At 47.0% G+C, this 17,294-nt stretch overlaps 1 protein-coding gene across 1 annotated transcript in view; it reads left to right on the top strand.

Moving 5' to 3' along the window:
• Positions 1 to 223: 223 nt before the first annotated feature.
• The window catches only part of LOC311125712 (uncharacterized protein), a gene marked incomplete at both ends in the record, with an annotated part of 51,697 nt that continues 34,626 nt past the window's right edge, over positions 224 to 17,294 (top strand). The window contains one exon of the mRNA XM_084199743.1: positions 224 to 317. Within this exon, the coding sequence (XP_084055869.1) occupies positions 224 to 317 (94 nt within the window). The remainder of the gene's footprint in view (positions 318 to 17,294) is intronic.

Genomic DNA, 17,294 nt, shown 5'->3' with positions numbered 1-17,294 from the left:
AGTCGTATACCAGGCGCAGTCTGTGAGCTAGTCCAGAGCTGGTTGATATTTACTCTGAAATTCTCCAGTACTGTAGTCCAGTGGCTCACCTTAGTCCTCCTCTTAGTCCTGAACTGTGATCATTTAGTGGAGTACCTGAGCAGATCTACACAAGTCACGTGTATCTAGTGAGACCCACCAGCCAGTCCTTTTTACCTGAGACCTCTGCAGAGAAGCTACAACCATGCAGCGCTCACACACCTTCCTCCTCTTCCTCTACCTCCTCGTCATCGTTGGGATGGCGCTGGCCAGCTCGTCCACGGCTCGGAGAAGCAGAGGTAGGTGACATCTGTATCACCATCATCACCATGTAGAACACTTACAGTCAGCTCCTGATAAATACAATGTTATTGGAATTGCTTGGCATGCACTAAACTGAAGCATGCAGATACAAAACAATGAAAAACACTGAACTTTAATAAGAACGGATTAACTACAATGCACAGCTTGCAGTTATCCAATGTGCACTTATCAGGAGTTGACTGTACATCAAATAGGATGAATATATGTATTTGTATGGGAATTCTGTCTTGCCTATCACAGGCTATTGAGTTTTGCAAAGACAGTTTGCCTCAGATGATGTAAATAAAATATGAATGTAATTAAACACATGTAGACATTCAGTTGAATGAAATGTGGACACCCCATACATATTATGATTGCATTACATTTAATGATGCTGACCGCTCAGTTTCATGTAGAATTGTTGGACCAAACTGTACAGTATTGGTGAATGGTATTTTATCAATCGACACCTTGCATGGATCCTGTAGTGATTCTGTGTTCATATAATATTGCTAGACATTATTGCAGTGTTGAATCTAAATCTGGCATATGACTGTTATTGTAATGCTTACACAGAGACTATGTCCACTGAGATCATGCTCAAAACACTGTGCATATTTCATGGTATGTGGTTGTGGTTTAGGTCTAGGTACAGTATGATTAATGGTATGCAATTGTTATTATAAACTGGGTGGTTCGAGCCCTGAATGCTGATTGTCTGACAGCCGTGGTATAACAGACCGTATACCATGAGTATGACAAAATATTTATTTTTAACTGCTCTAATTACGTTGGTAACCAGTTTATAATAGCAATAAGGCGCCTCGGGGGTTTGTGGTATATGACCAATATACCACGGCTAAGGGCTGTGTCCAGGCACGCCGCGTTGCGTTGTGCATCAGAACAGCCCTTAGCCATGGTATATTGGCCATTTACCACACCCCCTTGTGCCCTATTGCTTAATTATACTGTATGTTGGATGGTATGTGATGTGGTTGTTATTGTATCATGTGTTATTGCATTTGACCGTTATCACATGGCAAAAACGTGCTGTCCTGCATATGTTGCTGTGACAACCACAGGTGGCCGTTGCCTTGCCCCATATTGCCTGAAAAGCTGGTGGTTCTGTGAATGTGTGCCTAGACGCAAGCACTCAATTGAGAGATCAAGTTTGCCCTATTGTGGTACATAGTAGAATACACTACTCTGTGCCTACTGTAGGTCTACTGTATGTAATGTTGAAAATCGATGAACTGTCTTTAGTTGACCGGGAGCAAGGTGTTCCAAGGTGTTCGCTAACTGGACAAAAATTGTGCTTGTGCTGGGTTCTTTAAGAGCCACTTGAGTTTGTCCCATTTCCGTGAAACAAGGTGGGCAGGCGAGGGCAAGAGTGGTTAACTCCTACTAATAGTGTCCAGTCTTTACAAATGAAAGTGTTTCCAGGTTACAGGTCAGGGTTGTTGGTAGTTTGTCCCTTTTTGCAATGTGCCATGTGCTTGTCCAGAAGTGTGCCATTGTCTTACCTTCGAGGCAGAATTTTTATTTTATTTTGCAGTTTAATTACTTCTAATTAATTACTCTCCCTATTTGTCACCCCCCTCTCTCTCTCCCTCTCTCTCTCTCTCTCTCTCTCTCTCTCTCTCTCTCTCTCTCTCTCTCTCTCTCTCTCTCTCTCTCTCTCTCTCTCCCTCTCTCTCTCTCTCTCTCTCTCTCCCTCTCCCTACCTCCTCTCACTTTGCCTCTGTCTGTCTGTCTCTTCAGTCAGTTAGTTTATTGTTAATCATGTTGTAAATGGGGCCAAAAAGTTTAATCTGTTCAATATGGGAATCAGCCCTGTTTTGAGGGTTCACTATGATTAGGATTCTCATGACAGTCACAGAAAACTCTGGAAGTGCCTGCCATGTCTCCTATCTGTCTCTACAGTGCTTTCTGTGAATTAAAGTTGGGAACTGTTTGAAAACGTTGATGCTAATAAAGCTGATTTGAAGTGAGTGGGACTCCAGAGTGGAGATGGCTAGAAAGGCAAGCACTGTGGAAAAACTCGTCATTTTGGCGCTTGTTCCCCGTTTGGAAGATGTTACGTTAAATTGTTATTGGCTGAAGTGACATCAATCATCTGGATAATTTGTTGATTCACTTTATATCTCTTTGTGCATGTTAGGTGTATTAAATCCTGATGAATACAGCATGGCTGTCGAAACGCTACTATTACATTATTTCATCTGAGCTCCTAGAGTTTGCTGCTCTCCTTTTCTTATTCAGGTGTATGTGTCTAACAGCCTGAGGGATGGAGGGATGGATGAGAGAGGGCAGGACAGATGGAGGGATGGATGAGAGAGGGCAGGACAGATGGAGGGATGGATGAGAGAGGGCTAGACAGATGGAGGGATGGATGAGAGAGGGGAGGAAAGCTGGAGGGATGGATGAGAGAGGGCAGGACAGATGGAGGGATGGATGAGAGAGGGCAGGACAGATGGAGGGATGGATGAGAGAGAGCAGGACAGATGGAGGGATGGATGAGAGGGCAGGACAGATGGAGGGATGGATGAGAGAGAGCAGGACAGATGGAGGGATGGATGAGAGAGAGCAGGACAGATGGAGGGATGGATGAGAGAGAGCAGGACAGATGGAGGGATGGATGAGAGAGGGCAGGACAGATGGAGGGATGGATGAGAGAGAGCAGGACAGATGGAGGGATGGATGAGAGAGGGCTAGACAGATGGAGGGATGGATGAGAGAGGGCAGGACAGATGGAGGGATGGATGAGAGAGGGCAGGACAGATGGAGGGATGGATGAGAGAGGGCAGGACAGATGGAGGGATGGATGAGAGAGGGCAGGACAGATGGAGGGATGGATGAGAGAGGGCAGGACAGATGGAGGGAAGGATGAGAGAGGGGAGGACAGATGGAGGGATGGATGAGAGAGGGCAGGACAGATGGATGGATGAGAGAGGGCAGGACAGATGGAGGGATGGATGAGAGAGGGCAGGACAGATGGAGGGATGGATGAGAGAGGGGAGGACAGATGGAGGGATGGATGAGAGAGGGCAGGACAGATGGAGGGATGGATGAGAGAGAGCAGGACAGATGGAGGGATGATTGGAGAGCAATGTCGGGCACGAGAGACGAAGGAAGGGAGAGTTGGTGAAAGATAAATATTTTTGCCACCAGAGAAAATAAAACAGCTGTAGTTGAGCCAGATGTGGGAGATACAGTATGAAATCAGGGGAACCAGTGCAGATGATAGCGTAGGAGTGTTAGCCCAGGCACGGCTCTCTCCTGCTGGGCTGTGAGGTAAAGCTCTCCCCCCTGAGAACCTGGAGCATGGCTGAGCTGGCCCATGGCCAAGGGTGTGGTGTAGAGGTGTAAAGCCCCCTAAAGCTTATCAACCCCCCCACCCCCTCCCCTGTCCCCCATTGGAATTCTGTGATATTGTAGGTGAGGCTTGCTTTTCATTTCTGACAACCTTCAAAATGTCAGTTTTTCTCAAAGTTCCCTCTTTTTGTTCTGAGGCGGAACCATTCTTCCCAACCTTTTCACCTTCTCATTCCCAGGATGGAAACCTGAGAGCCAAACACCAGCAGAACTACGAAAAATCAACTTTAGCCACAGAGCCCCAGAGTCTTCAACTAGATTAGAGTCACAGAGCACCACAGTCTTCAAATAGATTAGAGTCACAGAGCATCACAGTCTTCAAATAGACTAGAGCCACAGAGCCCCACAGTTTTCAACTAGATTAGAGTCACAGAGCACGACAGTCTTCAACTAAACTACAGCCACAGAGCCCCACAGTCTTCAACTAGACTAGAGTCACAGAGCCCCACAGTCTACAACTAGATTAGAGTCACAGAGCACCACAGTCTTCAACTAGACTAGAGCCACAGAGCACCACAGTCTTCAACTAGACAAGAGCAAAAGAGCACCACAGTCTTCAACTAAACTAGAGCCACAGAGCACCACAGTCTTCAACTAGACTAGAGCCACAGAGCACCAAAGTATTCAACTAGAATAGAGCCACAGAGCACCACATTCTTCAACTAGATTTGAGTCACAGAGCACCAAAGTATTCAACTAGACTAGAGCCACAGGGCACCACAGTATTCAACTAGACTAGAGCCACAGAGCACCACAGTCTTCAAATATACTAGAGCCAAAAAGCACCACAGTATTCAAATAGACTACAGCCACAGAGCACCACAGTCTTCCACTAGACTAGAGCCACAGAGCACCACAGTCTTCAACTAGACAAGAGCCAAAGAGCACCACAGTCTTCAACTAAACTAGAGCCACAGAGCACCACAGTCTTCAACTAGACTAGAGACACAGAGCACCACAGTATTCAACTAGAATAGAGCCACAGAGCCCCAGAGTCTTCAACTAGATTAGAGTCACAGAGCACCACAGTCTTCAAATAGATTAGAGTCACAGAGCATCACAGTCTTCAAATAGACTAGAGCCACAGAGCCCCACAGTTTTCAACTAGATTAGAGTCACAGAGCACGACAGTCTTCAACTAAACTACAGCCAAAGAGCCCCACAGTCTTCAACTAGACTAGAGTCACAGAGCCCCACAGTCTTCAACTAGATTAGAGTCACAGAGCACCACAGTCTTCAACTAGACTAGAGCCACAGAGCACCACAGTCTTCAACTAGACAAGAGCCAAAGAGCACCAAAGTCTTCAACTAAACTAGAGCCACAGAGCACCACAATCTTCAACTAGACTAGAGCCACAGAGCACCACATTATTAAACTAGAATAGAGCCACAGAGCACCACATTCTTCAACTAGATTTGAATCACAGAGAACCAAAGTATTCAACTAGACTAGAGCCACAGGGCACCACAGTATTCAACTAGACTAGAGCCACAGAGCACCACAGTCTTCAAATATACTAGAGCCACAGAGTACCACAGTATTCAACTAGACTACAGCCACAGAGCACCACAGTCTTCCACTAGACTAGAGCCACAGAGCACCACAGTCTTCAACTAGACAATAGCCAAAGAGCACCACAGTCTTCAACTAAACTAGAGCCAAAAAGCACCACAGTCTTCAACTAGACTAGAGCCACAGAACACCACAGTCTTCAACTAGACAAGAGCCAAAGAGCACCACAGTCTTCAACTAGACTAGAGCCACAGAGCAGCACAGTATTAAACTAGACTAGAGCCACAGAGCACCATAGTATTCAACTAGACTAGAGCCATATAGCACCACAGTATTACACTAGACTACAGCCACAAAGAACCACAGTCTTCAACTAGACTAGAGCCACAGAGCACCACTGTATTCAACTAGACTAGAGCCACAGAGCACCACAGTCTTCAACTAGACTAGAGCCACAGAGCACCACAATATTCAACTAGACTAGAGCCACAGAGCACCACATTCTTCAACTAGACAAGAGCCACAGAGCACCACAGTATTACACTAGACTAGAGCCACAGAGCACCACAGTCTTCAACTAGACTAGAGCCACAGACCACCATAGTTTTCAACTAGACTAGAGCCACAGAGCACCACAGTATTACACTAGACTAGAGCCACAGAGCACCACAGTCTTCAACTAGATTACAGCCACAGAGCACCACAGTCTTCAACTAGACTAGTGCCATAGAGCCCCACAGTTTTCAATTAGATTAGAGTCACAGATCACCAAAGACTTCAACTAGACTACAGCCACTGAGCCCCAAAGTCTTCAACTAGACAAGAGCCACAGAGCACCACAGTCTTCAAATAACTAGAGCCACAGAGCACCACAGTCTTCAACTAGACTAGAGCCACAGAGCACCACAGTCTTCAACTAGACTAGAGCCACAGAGCACCACAGTATTCAACTAGACAAGAGCCACAGAGCTCCACAGTATTACACTAGACTAGAGCCACAAAGCACCACATTCTTCAACTAGACTAGAGCCACAGGGCACCACAGTATTCAACTAGACTAGAGCCACAGAGCTCCACATTATTACACTAGACTAGAGCCACAGAGTACCACAGTCTTCAACTAGACTACAGCCACAGAGCACCACAGTATTCAGCTGGACTAGTGCCATAGAGCCCCACAGTTTTCAATTAGATTAGAGTCAAAGAGCACCACAGTCTTCAACTAGACTACAGCCACAGAGCCCCAAAGTCTTCAACTAGACAAGAGCCACAGAGCACCACAGTCTTCAAATAACTAGAGCCACAGAGCACCACAGTCTTCAACTAGACTAGAGCCACAGAGCACCACAGTCTTCAACTAGACTAGAGCCACAGAGCACAACATTATTCAACTAGACTACAGCCACAGAGCACCACAGTCTTCAACTAGACTACAGCCACAGAGCACCACAGTATTCAGCTGGACTAGTGCCATAGAGCCCCAGAGTTTTCAATTAGATTAGAGTCACAGAGCACCACAGTCTTCAACTAGACTACAGCCACAGAGCCCCAAAGTCTTCAACTAGACTACAGCCACAGACTCCCACAGTCTTCAACTAGATTAGAGTCACATAGCTCCACAGTCGTCGACTAGATTAGAGTCACAGAGGCCCACAGTCTTCAACTAGATTAGAGCCACAGAGCCCCACAGTTTTCAACCAGACTAGAGCCACAGAGCACCACAGTATTCAGCTGGACTAGTGCCATAGAGCCCCACAGTTTTCAATTAGATTAGAGTCAAAGAGCACCACAGTCTTCAACTAGACTACAGCCACAGAGCCCCAAAGTCTTCATCTAGACAAGAGCCACAGAGCACCACAGTCTTCAAATAACTAGAGCCACAGAGCACCACAGTCTTCAACTAGACTAGAGCCACAGAGCACCACAGTCTTCAACTAGACTAGAGCCACAGAGCACAACATTATTCAACTAGACTACAGCCACAGAGCACCACAGTATTCAACTAGACTACAGCCACAGAGCACCACAGTATTCAGCTGGACTAGTGCCATAGAGCCCCAGAGTTTTCAATTAGATTAGAGTAACAGAGCACCACAGTCTTCAACTAGACTACAGCCACAGAGCCCCAAAGTCTTCAACTAGACTACAGCCACAGACTCCCACAGTCTTCAACTAGATTAGAGTCACATAGCACCACAGTCGTCGACTAGATTAGAGTCACAGAGGCCCACAGTCTTCAACTAGATTAGAGCCACAGAGCCCCACAGTTTTCAACTAGACTAGAGCCACAGAGCACCACAGTCTTCAACTAGACTAGAGCCACAGAGCACCACAGTATTCAACTAGACTAGAGCCACAGAGCACCACATTCTTCAACTAGATTAGAGCCACAGAGCACCACAGTATTACACTAGACTAGAGCCACAGAGCACCACAGTCTTCAACTAGACTAGAGCCACAGAGCACCATAGTTTTCAACTAGACTAGAGCCACAGAGCACCACAGTATTACACTAGACTAGAGCCACAGAGCACCACAGTCTTCAACTAGACTACAGCCACAGAGCACCACAGTATTCAGCTGGACTAGTGCCATAGAGCCCCACAGTTTTCAATTAGATTAGAGTCACAGATCACCACAGTCTTCAACTAGACTACAGCCACAGAGCCCCAAAGTCTTCAACTAGACAAGAGCCACAGAGCACCACAGTCTTCAAATAACTAGAGCCACAGAGCACCAGAGTCTTCAACTAGACTAGAGCCACAGTGCACCACAGTCTTCAACTAGACTAGAGCCACAGAGCACCACAGTATTCAACTAGACAAGAGCCACAGAGCTCCACAGTATTACACTAGACTAGAGCCACAAAGCACCACAGTCTTCAACTAGACTAGAGCCACAGGGCACCACAGTATTCAACTAGACTAGAGCCACAGAGCTCCACATTATTCAACTAGAGAGCACCACAGTCTTCAACTAGACTACAGCCACAGAGCACCACAGTATTCAGCTGGACTAGTGCCACAGAGCCCCAGAGTTTTCAATTAGATTAGAGTCACAGAGCACCACAGTCTTCAACTAGACTACAGCCACAGAGCCCCAAAGTCTTCAACTAGACCACAGCCACAGACTCCCACAGTCTTCAACTAGATTAGAGTGACATAGCACCACAGTCGTCGACTAGATTAGAGTCACAGAGGCCCACAGTCTTCAACTAGATTAGAGCCACAGAGCCCCACAGTTTTCAACTAGACTAGAGCCACATAGCACCACAGTCTTCAACTAGACTACAGCCACTGAGCCCCAAAGTCTTCAACTAGACAAGAGCCACAGAGCACCACAGTCTTCAAATAACTAGAGCCACAGAGCACCACAGTCTTCAACTAGACTAGAGCCACAGAGCACCACAGTCTTCAACTAGACTAGAGCCACAGAGCAGCACAGTATTCAACTAGACAAGAGCCACAGAGCTCCACAGTATTACACTAGACTAGAGCCACAAAGCATCACATTTTTCAACTAGACTAGAGCCACAGGGCACCACAGTATTCAACTAGACTAGAGCCACAGAGCTCCACATTATTACACTAGACTAGAGCCACAGAGTACCACAGTCTTCAACTAGACTACAGCCACAGAGCACCACAGTATTCAGCTGGACTAGTGCCATAGAGCCCCACAGTTTTCAATTAGATTAGAGTCAAAGAGCACCACAGTCTTCAACTAGACTACAGCCACAGAGCCCCAAAGTCTTCAACTAGACAAGAGCCACAGAGCACCACAGTCTTCAAATAACTAGAGCCACAGAGCACCACAGTCTTCAACTAGACTAGAGCCACAGAGCACCACAGTCTTCAAGTAGACTAGAGCCACAGAGCACAACATTATTCAACTAGACTACAGCCACAGAGCACCACAGTCTTCAACTAGACTACAGCCACAGAGCACCACAGTATTCAGCTGGACTAGTGCCATAGAGCCCCAGAGTTTTCAATTAGATTAGAGTCACAGAGCACCACAGTCTTCAACTAGACTACAGCCACAGAGCCCCAAAGTCTTCAACTAGACTACAGCCACAGACTCCCACAGTCTTCAACTAGATTAGAGTCACATAGCACCACAGTCGTCGACTAGATTAGAGTCACAGAGGCCCACAGTCTTCAACTAGATTAGAGCCACAGAGCCCCAAAGTTTTCAACTAGTCTAGAGCCACAGAGCACCACAGTCTTCAACTAGACTAGAGCCACAGAGCACCACAGTATTCAACTAGACTAGAGCCACAGAGCACCACATTCTTCAACTAGATTAGAGCCACAGAGCACCACAGTATACACTAGACTAGAGCCACAGAGCACCACAGTCTTCAACTAGACTAGAGCCACAGAGCACCATAGTTTTCAACTAGACTAGAGCCACAGAGCACCACAGTATTACACTAGACTAGAGCCACAGAGCACCACAGTCTTCAACTAGACTACAGCCACAGAGCACCACAGTATTCAGCTGGACTAGTGCCATAGAGCCCCACAGTTTTCAATTAGATTAGAGTCACAGATCACCACAGTCTTCAACTAGACTACAGCCACAGAGCCCCAAAGTCTTCAACTAGACAAGAGCCACAGAGCACCACAGTCTTCAAATAACTAGAGCCACAGAGCACCACAGTCTTCAACTAGACTAGAGCCACAGAGCACCACAGTCTTCAACTAGACTAGAGCCACAGAGCACCACAGTATTCAACTAGACAAGAGCCACAGAGCTCCACAGTATTACACTAGACTAGAGCCACAAAACACCACAGTCTTCAACTAGACTAGAGCCACAGGGCACCACAGTATTCAACTAGACTAGAGCCACAGAGCTCCACATTATTCAACTAGAGAGCACCACAATCTTCAACTAGACTACAGCCACAGAGCACCACAGTATTCAGCTGGACTAGTGCCACAGAGCCCCAGAGTTTTCAATTAGATTAGAGTCACAGAGCACCACAGTCTTCAACTAGACTACAGCCACAGAGCCCCAAAGTCTTCAACTAGACCACAGCCACAGACTCCCACAGTCTTCAACTAGATTAGAGTGACATAGCACCACAGTCGTCGACTAGATTAGAGTCACAGAGGCCCACAGTCTTCAACTAGATTAGAGCCACAGAGCCCCACAGTTTTCAACTAGACTAGAGCCACATAGCACCACAGTCTTCAACTAGACTAGAGCCACAGAGCACCACAGTATTCACTAGACTAGAGCCACAGAGCACCACATTCTTCAACTAGATTAGAGCCACAGAGCACCACATTATTACACTAGACTAGAGCCACAGAGCACCACAGTCTTCAACTAGACTAGAGCCACAGAGCACCATAGTTTTCAACTAGACTATAGCCACAGAGCACCACAGTATTACACTAGACTAGAGCCACAGAGCACCACAGTATTCAACTAGACTACAGCCACAGAGCACCACAGTATTCAGCTGGACTAGTGCCATAGAGCCCCACAGTTTTCAATTAGATTAGAGTCACAGATCACCACAGTCTTCAACTAGACTACAGCCACAGAGCCCCAAAGTCTTCAACTAGACAAGAGCCACAGAGCACCACAGTCTTCAAATAACTAGAGCCACAGAGCACCACAGTCTTCAACTAGACTAGAGCCACAGAGCACCACAGTCTTCAACTAGACTAGAGCCACAGAGCACCACAGTATTCAACTAGACTAGAGCCACAGAGCACCACAGTATTACACTAGACTAGAGCCACAGAGCACCACAGTCTTCAACTAGACTACAGCCACAGAGCACCACAGTATTCAGCTGGACTAGTGCCATAGAGCCCCACAGTTTTCAATTAGATTAGAGTCACAGAGCACCACAGTCTTCAACTAGACTACAGCCACAGAGCCCCAAAGTCTTCAACTAGACAAGAGCCACAGAGCACCACAGTCTTCAAATAACTAGAGCCACAGAGCACCACAGTCTTCAACTAGACTAGAGCCACAGAGCACCACAGTCTTCAACTAGACTAGAGCCACAGAGCACAACAGTATTCAACTAGACTAGAGCCACAGAGCTCCACATTATTCAACTAGACTACAGCCACAGAGCACCACAGTCTTCAACTAGACTACATCCACAGAGCACCACAGTATTCAGCTGGACTAGTGCCACAGAGCCCCAGAGTTTTCAATTAGATTAGAGTCACAGAGCACCACAGTCTTCAACTAGACTACAGCCACAGAGCCCCAAAGTCTTCAACTAGACCACAGCCACAGACTCCCACAGTCTTCAACTAGATTAGAGCCATAGAGCCCCACAGTTTTCAATTAGATTAGAGTCACAGATCACCACAGTCTTCAACTAGACTACAGCCACCGAGCCCCAAAGTCTTCAACTAGACAAGGGCCACAGAGCACCACAGTCTTCAAATAACTAGAGCCACAGAGCACCACAGTCTTCAACTAGACTAGAGCCACAGAGCACCACAGTCTTCAACTAGACTAGAGCCACAGAGCACAACATTATTCAACTAGACTACAGCCACAGAGCACCACAGTCTTCAACTAGACTACAGCCACAGAGCACCACAGTATTCAGCTGGACTAGTGCCATAGAGCCCCAGAGTTTTCAATTAGATTAGAGTCACAGAGCACAACAGTCTTCAACTAGTCTACAGCCACAGAGCCCCAAAGTCTTCAACTAGACCACAGCCACAGACTCCCACAGTCTTCAACTAGATTAGAGTCACATAGCACCATAGTCGTCGACTAGATTAGAGTCACAGACGCCCACAGTCTTCAACTAGATTAGAGCCACAGAACCCCACAGTTTTCAACTAGACTAGAGCCACAGAGCACCACAGTCTTCAACTAGACTAGAGCCACAGAGCACCACAGTATTCAACTAGACTAGAGCCACAGAGCACCACATTCTTCAACTAGATTAGAGCCACAGAGCACCACAGTATTACACTAGACTAGAGCCACAGAGCACCACAGTCTTCAACTAGACTAGAGCCACAGAGCACCATAGATTTTGACTAGACTAGAGCCACAGAGCACCACAGTATTCAACTAGACTAGAGCCATAGAGCACCACAGTATTACACTAGACTAGAGCCACAGAGCACCACAGTCTTCAACTAGACTACAGCCACAGAGCACCACAGTATTCAGCTGGACTAGTGCCATAGAGCCCCACAGTTTTCAATTAGATTAGAGTCACAGAGCACCACAGTCTTCAACTAGACTACAGCCACAGAGCCCCAAAGTCTTCAACTAGACAAGAGCCACAGAGCACCACAGTCTTCAAATAACTAGAGCCACAGAGCACCACAGTCTTCAACTAGACTAGAGCCACAGAGCACCACAGTCTTCAACTAGACTAGAGCCACAGAGCACCACAGTCTTCAACTAGACTACAGCCACAGAGCACCACAGTATTCAGCTGGACTAGTGCCATAGAGCCCCAGAGTTTTCAATTAGATTAGAGTCACAGAGCACCACAGTCTTCAACTAGACTACAGCCACAGAGCCCCAAAGTCTTCAACTAGACCACAGCCACAGACTCCCACAGTCTTCAACTAGATTAGAGTCACATAGCACCACAGTCGTCGACTAGATTAGAGTCACAGACGCCCACAGTCTTCAACTAGATTAGAGCCACAGAGCCCCACAGTTTTCAACTAGACTAGAGCCACAGAGCACCACAGTCTTCAACTAGACTACATCCACAGAGCACCACAGTATTCAGCTGGACTAGTGCCATAGAGCCCCACAGTTTTCAATTAGATTAGAGTCACAGAGCACCACAGTCTTCAACTAGACTACAGCCACCGAGCCCCAAAGTCTTCAACTAGACAAGGGCCACAGAGCACCACAGTCTTCAAATAACTAGAGCCACAGAGCACCACAGTCTTCAACTAGACTAGAGCCACAGAGCACCACAGTCTTCAACTAGACTAGAGCCACAGAGCACAACATTATTCAACTAGACTACAGCCACAGAGCACCACAGTCTTCAACTAGACTACAGCCACAGAGCACCACAGTATTCAGCTGGACTAGTGCCATAGAGCCCCAGAGTTTTCAATTAGATTAGAGTCACAGAGCACAACAGTCTTCAACTAGACTACAGCCACAGAGCCCCAAAGTCTTCAACTAGACCACAGCCACAGACTCCCACAGTCTTCAACTAGATTAGAGTCACATAGCACCACAGTCGTCGACTAGATTAGAGTCACAGACGCCCACAGTCTTCAACTAGATTAGAGCCGCAGAGCCCCACAGTTTTCAACTAGACTAGAGCCACAGAGCACCACAGTCTTCAACTAGACTAGAGCCACAGAGCACCACAGTATTCAACTAGACTAGAGCCACAGAGCACCACATTCTTCAACTAGATTAGAGCCACAGAGCACCACAGTATTACACTAGACTAGAGCCACAGAGCACCACAGTCTTCAACTAGACTAGAGCCACAGAGCACCATAGATTTTGACTAGACTAGAGCCACAGAGCACCACAGTATTCAACTAGACTAGAGCCATAGAGCACCACAGTATTACACTAGACTAGAGCCACAGAGCACCACAGTCTTCAACTAGACTACAGCCACAGAGCACCACAGTATTCAGCTGGACTAGTGCCATAGAGCCCCACAGTTTTCAATTAGATTAGAGTCACAGAGCACCACAGTCTTCAACTAGACTACAGCCACAGAGCCCCAAAGTCTTCAACTAGACAAGAGCCACAGAGCACCACAGTCTTCAAATAACTAGAGCCACAGAGCACCACAGTCTTCAACTAGACTAGAGCCACAGAGCACCACAATCTTCAACTAGACTAGAGCCACAGAGCACCACAGTCTTCAACTAGACTACAGCCACAGAGCACCACAGTATTCAGCTGGACTAGTGCCATAGAGCCCCAGAGTTTTCAATTAGATTAGAGTCACAGAGCACCACAGTCTTCAACTAGACTACAGCCACAGAGCCCCAAAGTCTTCAACTAGACCATAGCCACAGACTCCCACAGTCTTCAACTAGATTAGAGTCACATAGCACCACAGTCGTCGACTAGATTAGAGTCACAGACGCCCACAGTCTTCAACTAGATTAGAGCCACAGAGCCCCACAGTTTTCAACTAGACTAGAGCCACAGAGCACCACAGTCTTCAACTAGACTAGAGCCACAGAACACCATAGTTTTCAACTAGACTAGAGCCACAGAGCACCACAGTATTCAACTAGACTAGAGCCACAGAGCACCACAGTATTACACTAGACTAGAGCCACAGAGCACCACAGTCTTCAACTAGACTACAGCCACAGAGCACCACAGTATTCAGCTGGACTAGTGCCATAGAGCCCCACAGTTTTCAATTAGATTAGAGTCACAGAGCACCACAGTCTTCAACTAGACTACAGCCACAGAGCCCCAAAGTCTTCAACTAGACAAGAGCCACAGAGCACCACAGTCTTCAAATAACTAGAGCCACAGAGCACCACAGTCTTCAACTAGACTAGAGCCACAGAGCACCACAGTCTTCAACTAGACTAGAGCCACAGAGCACCACAGTATTCAGCTGGACTAGTGCCACAGAGCCCCAGAGTTTTCAATTAGATTAGAGTCACAGAGCACCACAGTCTTCAACTAGACTACAGCCACAGAGCCCCAAAGTCTTCAACTAGACCACAGCCACAGACTCCCACAGTCTTCAACTAGATTAGAGTCACATAGCACCAAAGTCGTCGACTAGATTAGAGTCACAGAGGCCCACAGTCTTCAACTAGATTAGAGCCATAGAGCCCCACAGTTTTCAATTAGATTAGAGTCACAGATCACCACAGTCTTCAACTAGACTACAGCCACAGAGCCCCAAAGTCTTCAACTAGACAAGAGCCACAGAGCACCACAGTCTTCAAATAACTAGAGCCACAGAGCACCACAGTCTTCAACTAGGCTAGAGCCACAGAACACCATAGTTTTCAACTAGACTAGAGCCACAGAGCACCACAGTATTCAACTAGACTAGAGCCACAGAGCACCACAGTATTACACTAGACTAGAGCCACAGAGCACCACAGTCTTCAACTAGACTACAGCCACAGAGCACCACAGTATTCAGCTGGACTAGTGCCATAGAGCCCCACAGTTTTCAATTAGATTAGAGTCACAGAGCACCACAGTCTTCAACTAGACTACAGCCACAGAGCCCCAAAGTCTTCAACTAGACAAGAGCCACAGAGCACCACAGTCTTCAAATAACTAGAGCCACAGAGCACCACAGTCTTCAACTAGACTAGAGCCACAGAGCACCACAGTCTTCAACTAGACTAGAGCCACAGAGCACCACAGTATTCAACTAGACAAGAGCCACAGAGCTCCACAGTATTACACTAGACTAGAGCCACAAAGCACCACAGTCTTCAACTAGACTAGAGCCACAGGGCACCACAGTATTCAACTAGACTAGAGCCACAGAGCTCCACATTATTCAACTAGAGAGCACCACAGTCTTCAACTAGACTACAGCCACAGAGCACCACAGTATTCAGCTGGACTAGTGCAACAGAGGCCCAGAGTTTTAATTAGATTAGAGTCACAGAGCACCACAGTCTTCAACAAGACTACAGCCACAGAGCCCCAAAGTCTTCAACTAGACCACAGCCACAGACTCCCACAGTCTTCAACTAGATTAGAGTCACATAGCACCACAGTCGTCGACTAGATTAGAGTCACAGAGGCCCACAGTCTTCAACTAGATTAGAGCCACAGAGCCCCACAGTTTTCAACTAGACTAGAGCCACATAGCACCACAGTCTTCAACTAGACTAGAGCCACAGAGCACCACAGTATTCAACTAGACTAGAGCCACAGAGCACCACATTCTTCAACTTGATTAGAGCCACAGAGCACCACAGTATTACACTAGACTAGAGCCACAGAGCACCACAGTCTTCAACTAGACTAGAGCCACAGAGCACCATAGATTTCAACTAGACTAGAGCCACAGAGCACCACAGTATTACACTAGACTAGAGCCACAGAGCACCACAGTATTCAACTAGACTACAGCCACAGAGCACCACAGTATTCAGCTGGACTAGTGCCATAGAGCCCCACAGTTTTCAATTAGATTAGAGTCACAGATCACCACAGTCTTCAACTAGACTACAGCCACAGAGCCCCAAAGTCTTCAACTAGACAAGAGCCACAGAGCACCACAGTCTTCAAATAACTAGAGCCACAGAGCACCACAGTCTTCAACTAGACTAGAGCCACAGAGCATCACAGTCTTCAACTAGACTAGAGCCACAGAGCACCACAGTCATCAACTAGACTACAGCCACAGAGCCCCAAAGTCTTCAACTAGACCACAGCCACAGACTCCCACAGTCTTCAACTAGATTAGAGTCACATAGCACCACAGTCGTCGACTAGATTAGAGTCACAGAGGCCCACAGTCTTCAACTAGATTAGAGCCACAGAGCCCCACAGTTTTCAACTAGACTAGAGCCACAGAGCACAACATTATTCAACTAGACTAGAGCCACAGAGCACCACAGTATTCAACTAGACTAGAGCCACAGAGCACCACATTCTTCAACTAGATTAGAGCCACAGAGCACCACAGTATTACACTAGACTAGAGCCACAGAGCACCACAGTCTTCAACTAGACTAGAGCCACAGAGCACCATAGTTTTCAACTAGACTAGAGCCACAGAGCACCACAGTATTCAACTAGACTAGAGCCACAGAGCACCACAGTATTACACTAGACTAGAGCCACAGAGCACCACAGTCTTCAACTAGACTACAGCCACAGAGCACCACAGTATTCAGCTGGACTAGTGCCATAGAGCCCCACAGTTTTCAATTAGATTAGAGTCACAGAGCACCACAGTCTTCAACTAGACTACAGCCACAGAGCCCCAAAGTCTTCAACTAGACAAGAGCCACAGAGCACCACAGTCTTCAATTAACTAGAGCCACAGAGCACCACAGTCTTCAACTAGACTAGAGCCACAGAGCACCACAGTCTTCAACTAGACTAGAGCCACAGAGCACAACAGTATTCA

This window comes from Coregonus lavaretus (genome assembly GCF_964263955.1).
Source record: "Coregonus lavaretus genome assembly, contig: HAP1_SCAFFOLD_2403, whole genome shotgun sequence".
In the NCBI taxonomy this organism is placed as follows: Eukaryota; Metazoa; Chordata; class Actinopteri; order Salmoniformes; family Salmonidae; genus Coregonus; species Coregonus lavaretus.
This window is presented reverse-complemented; position numbering and strand designations above follow the sequence as displayed.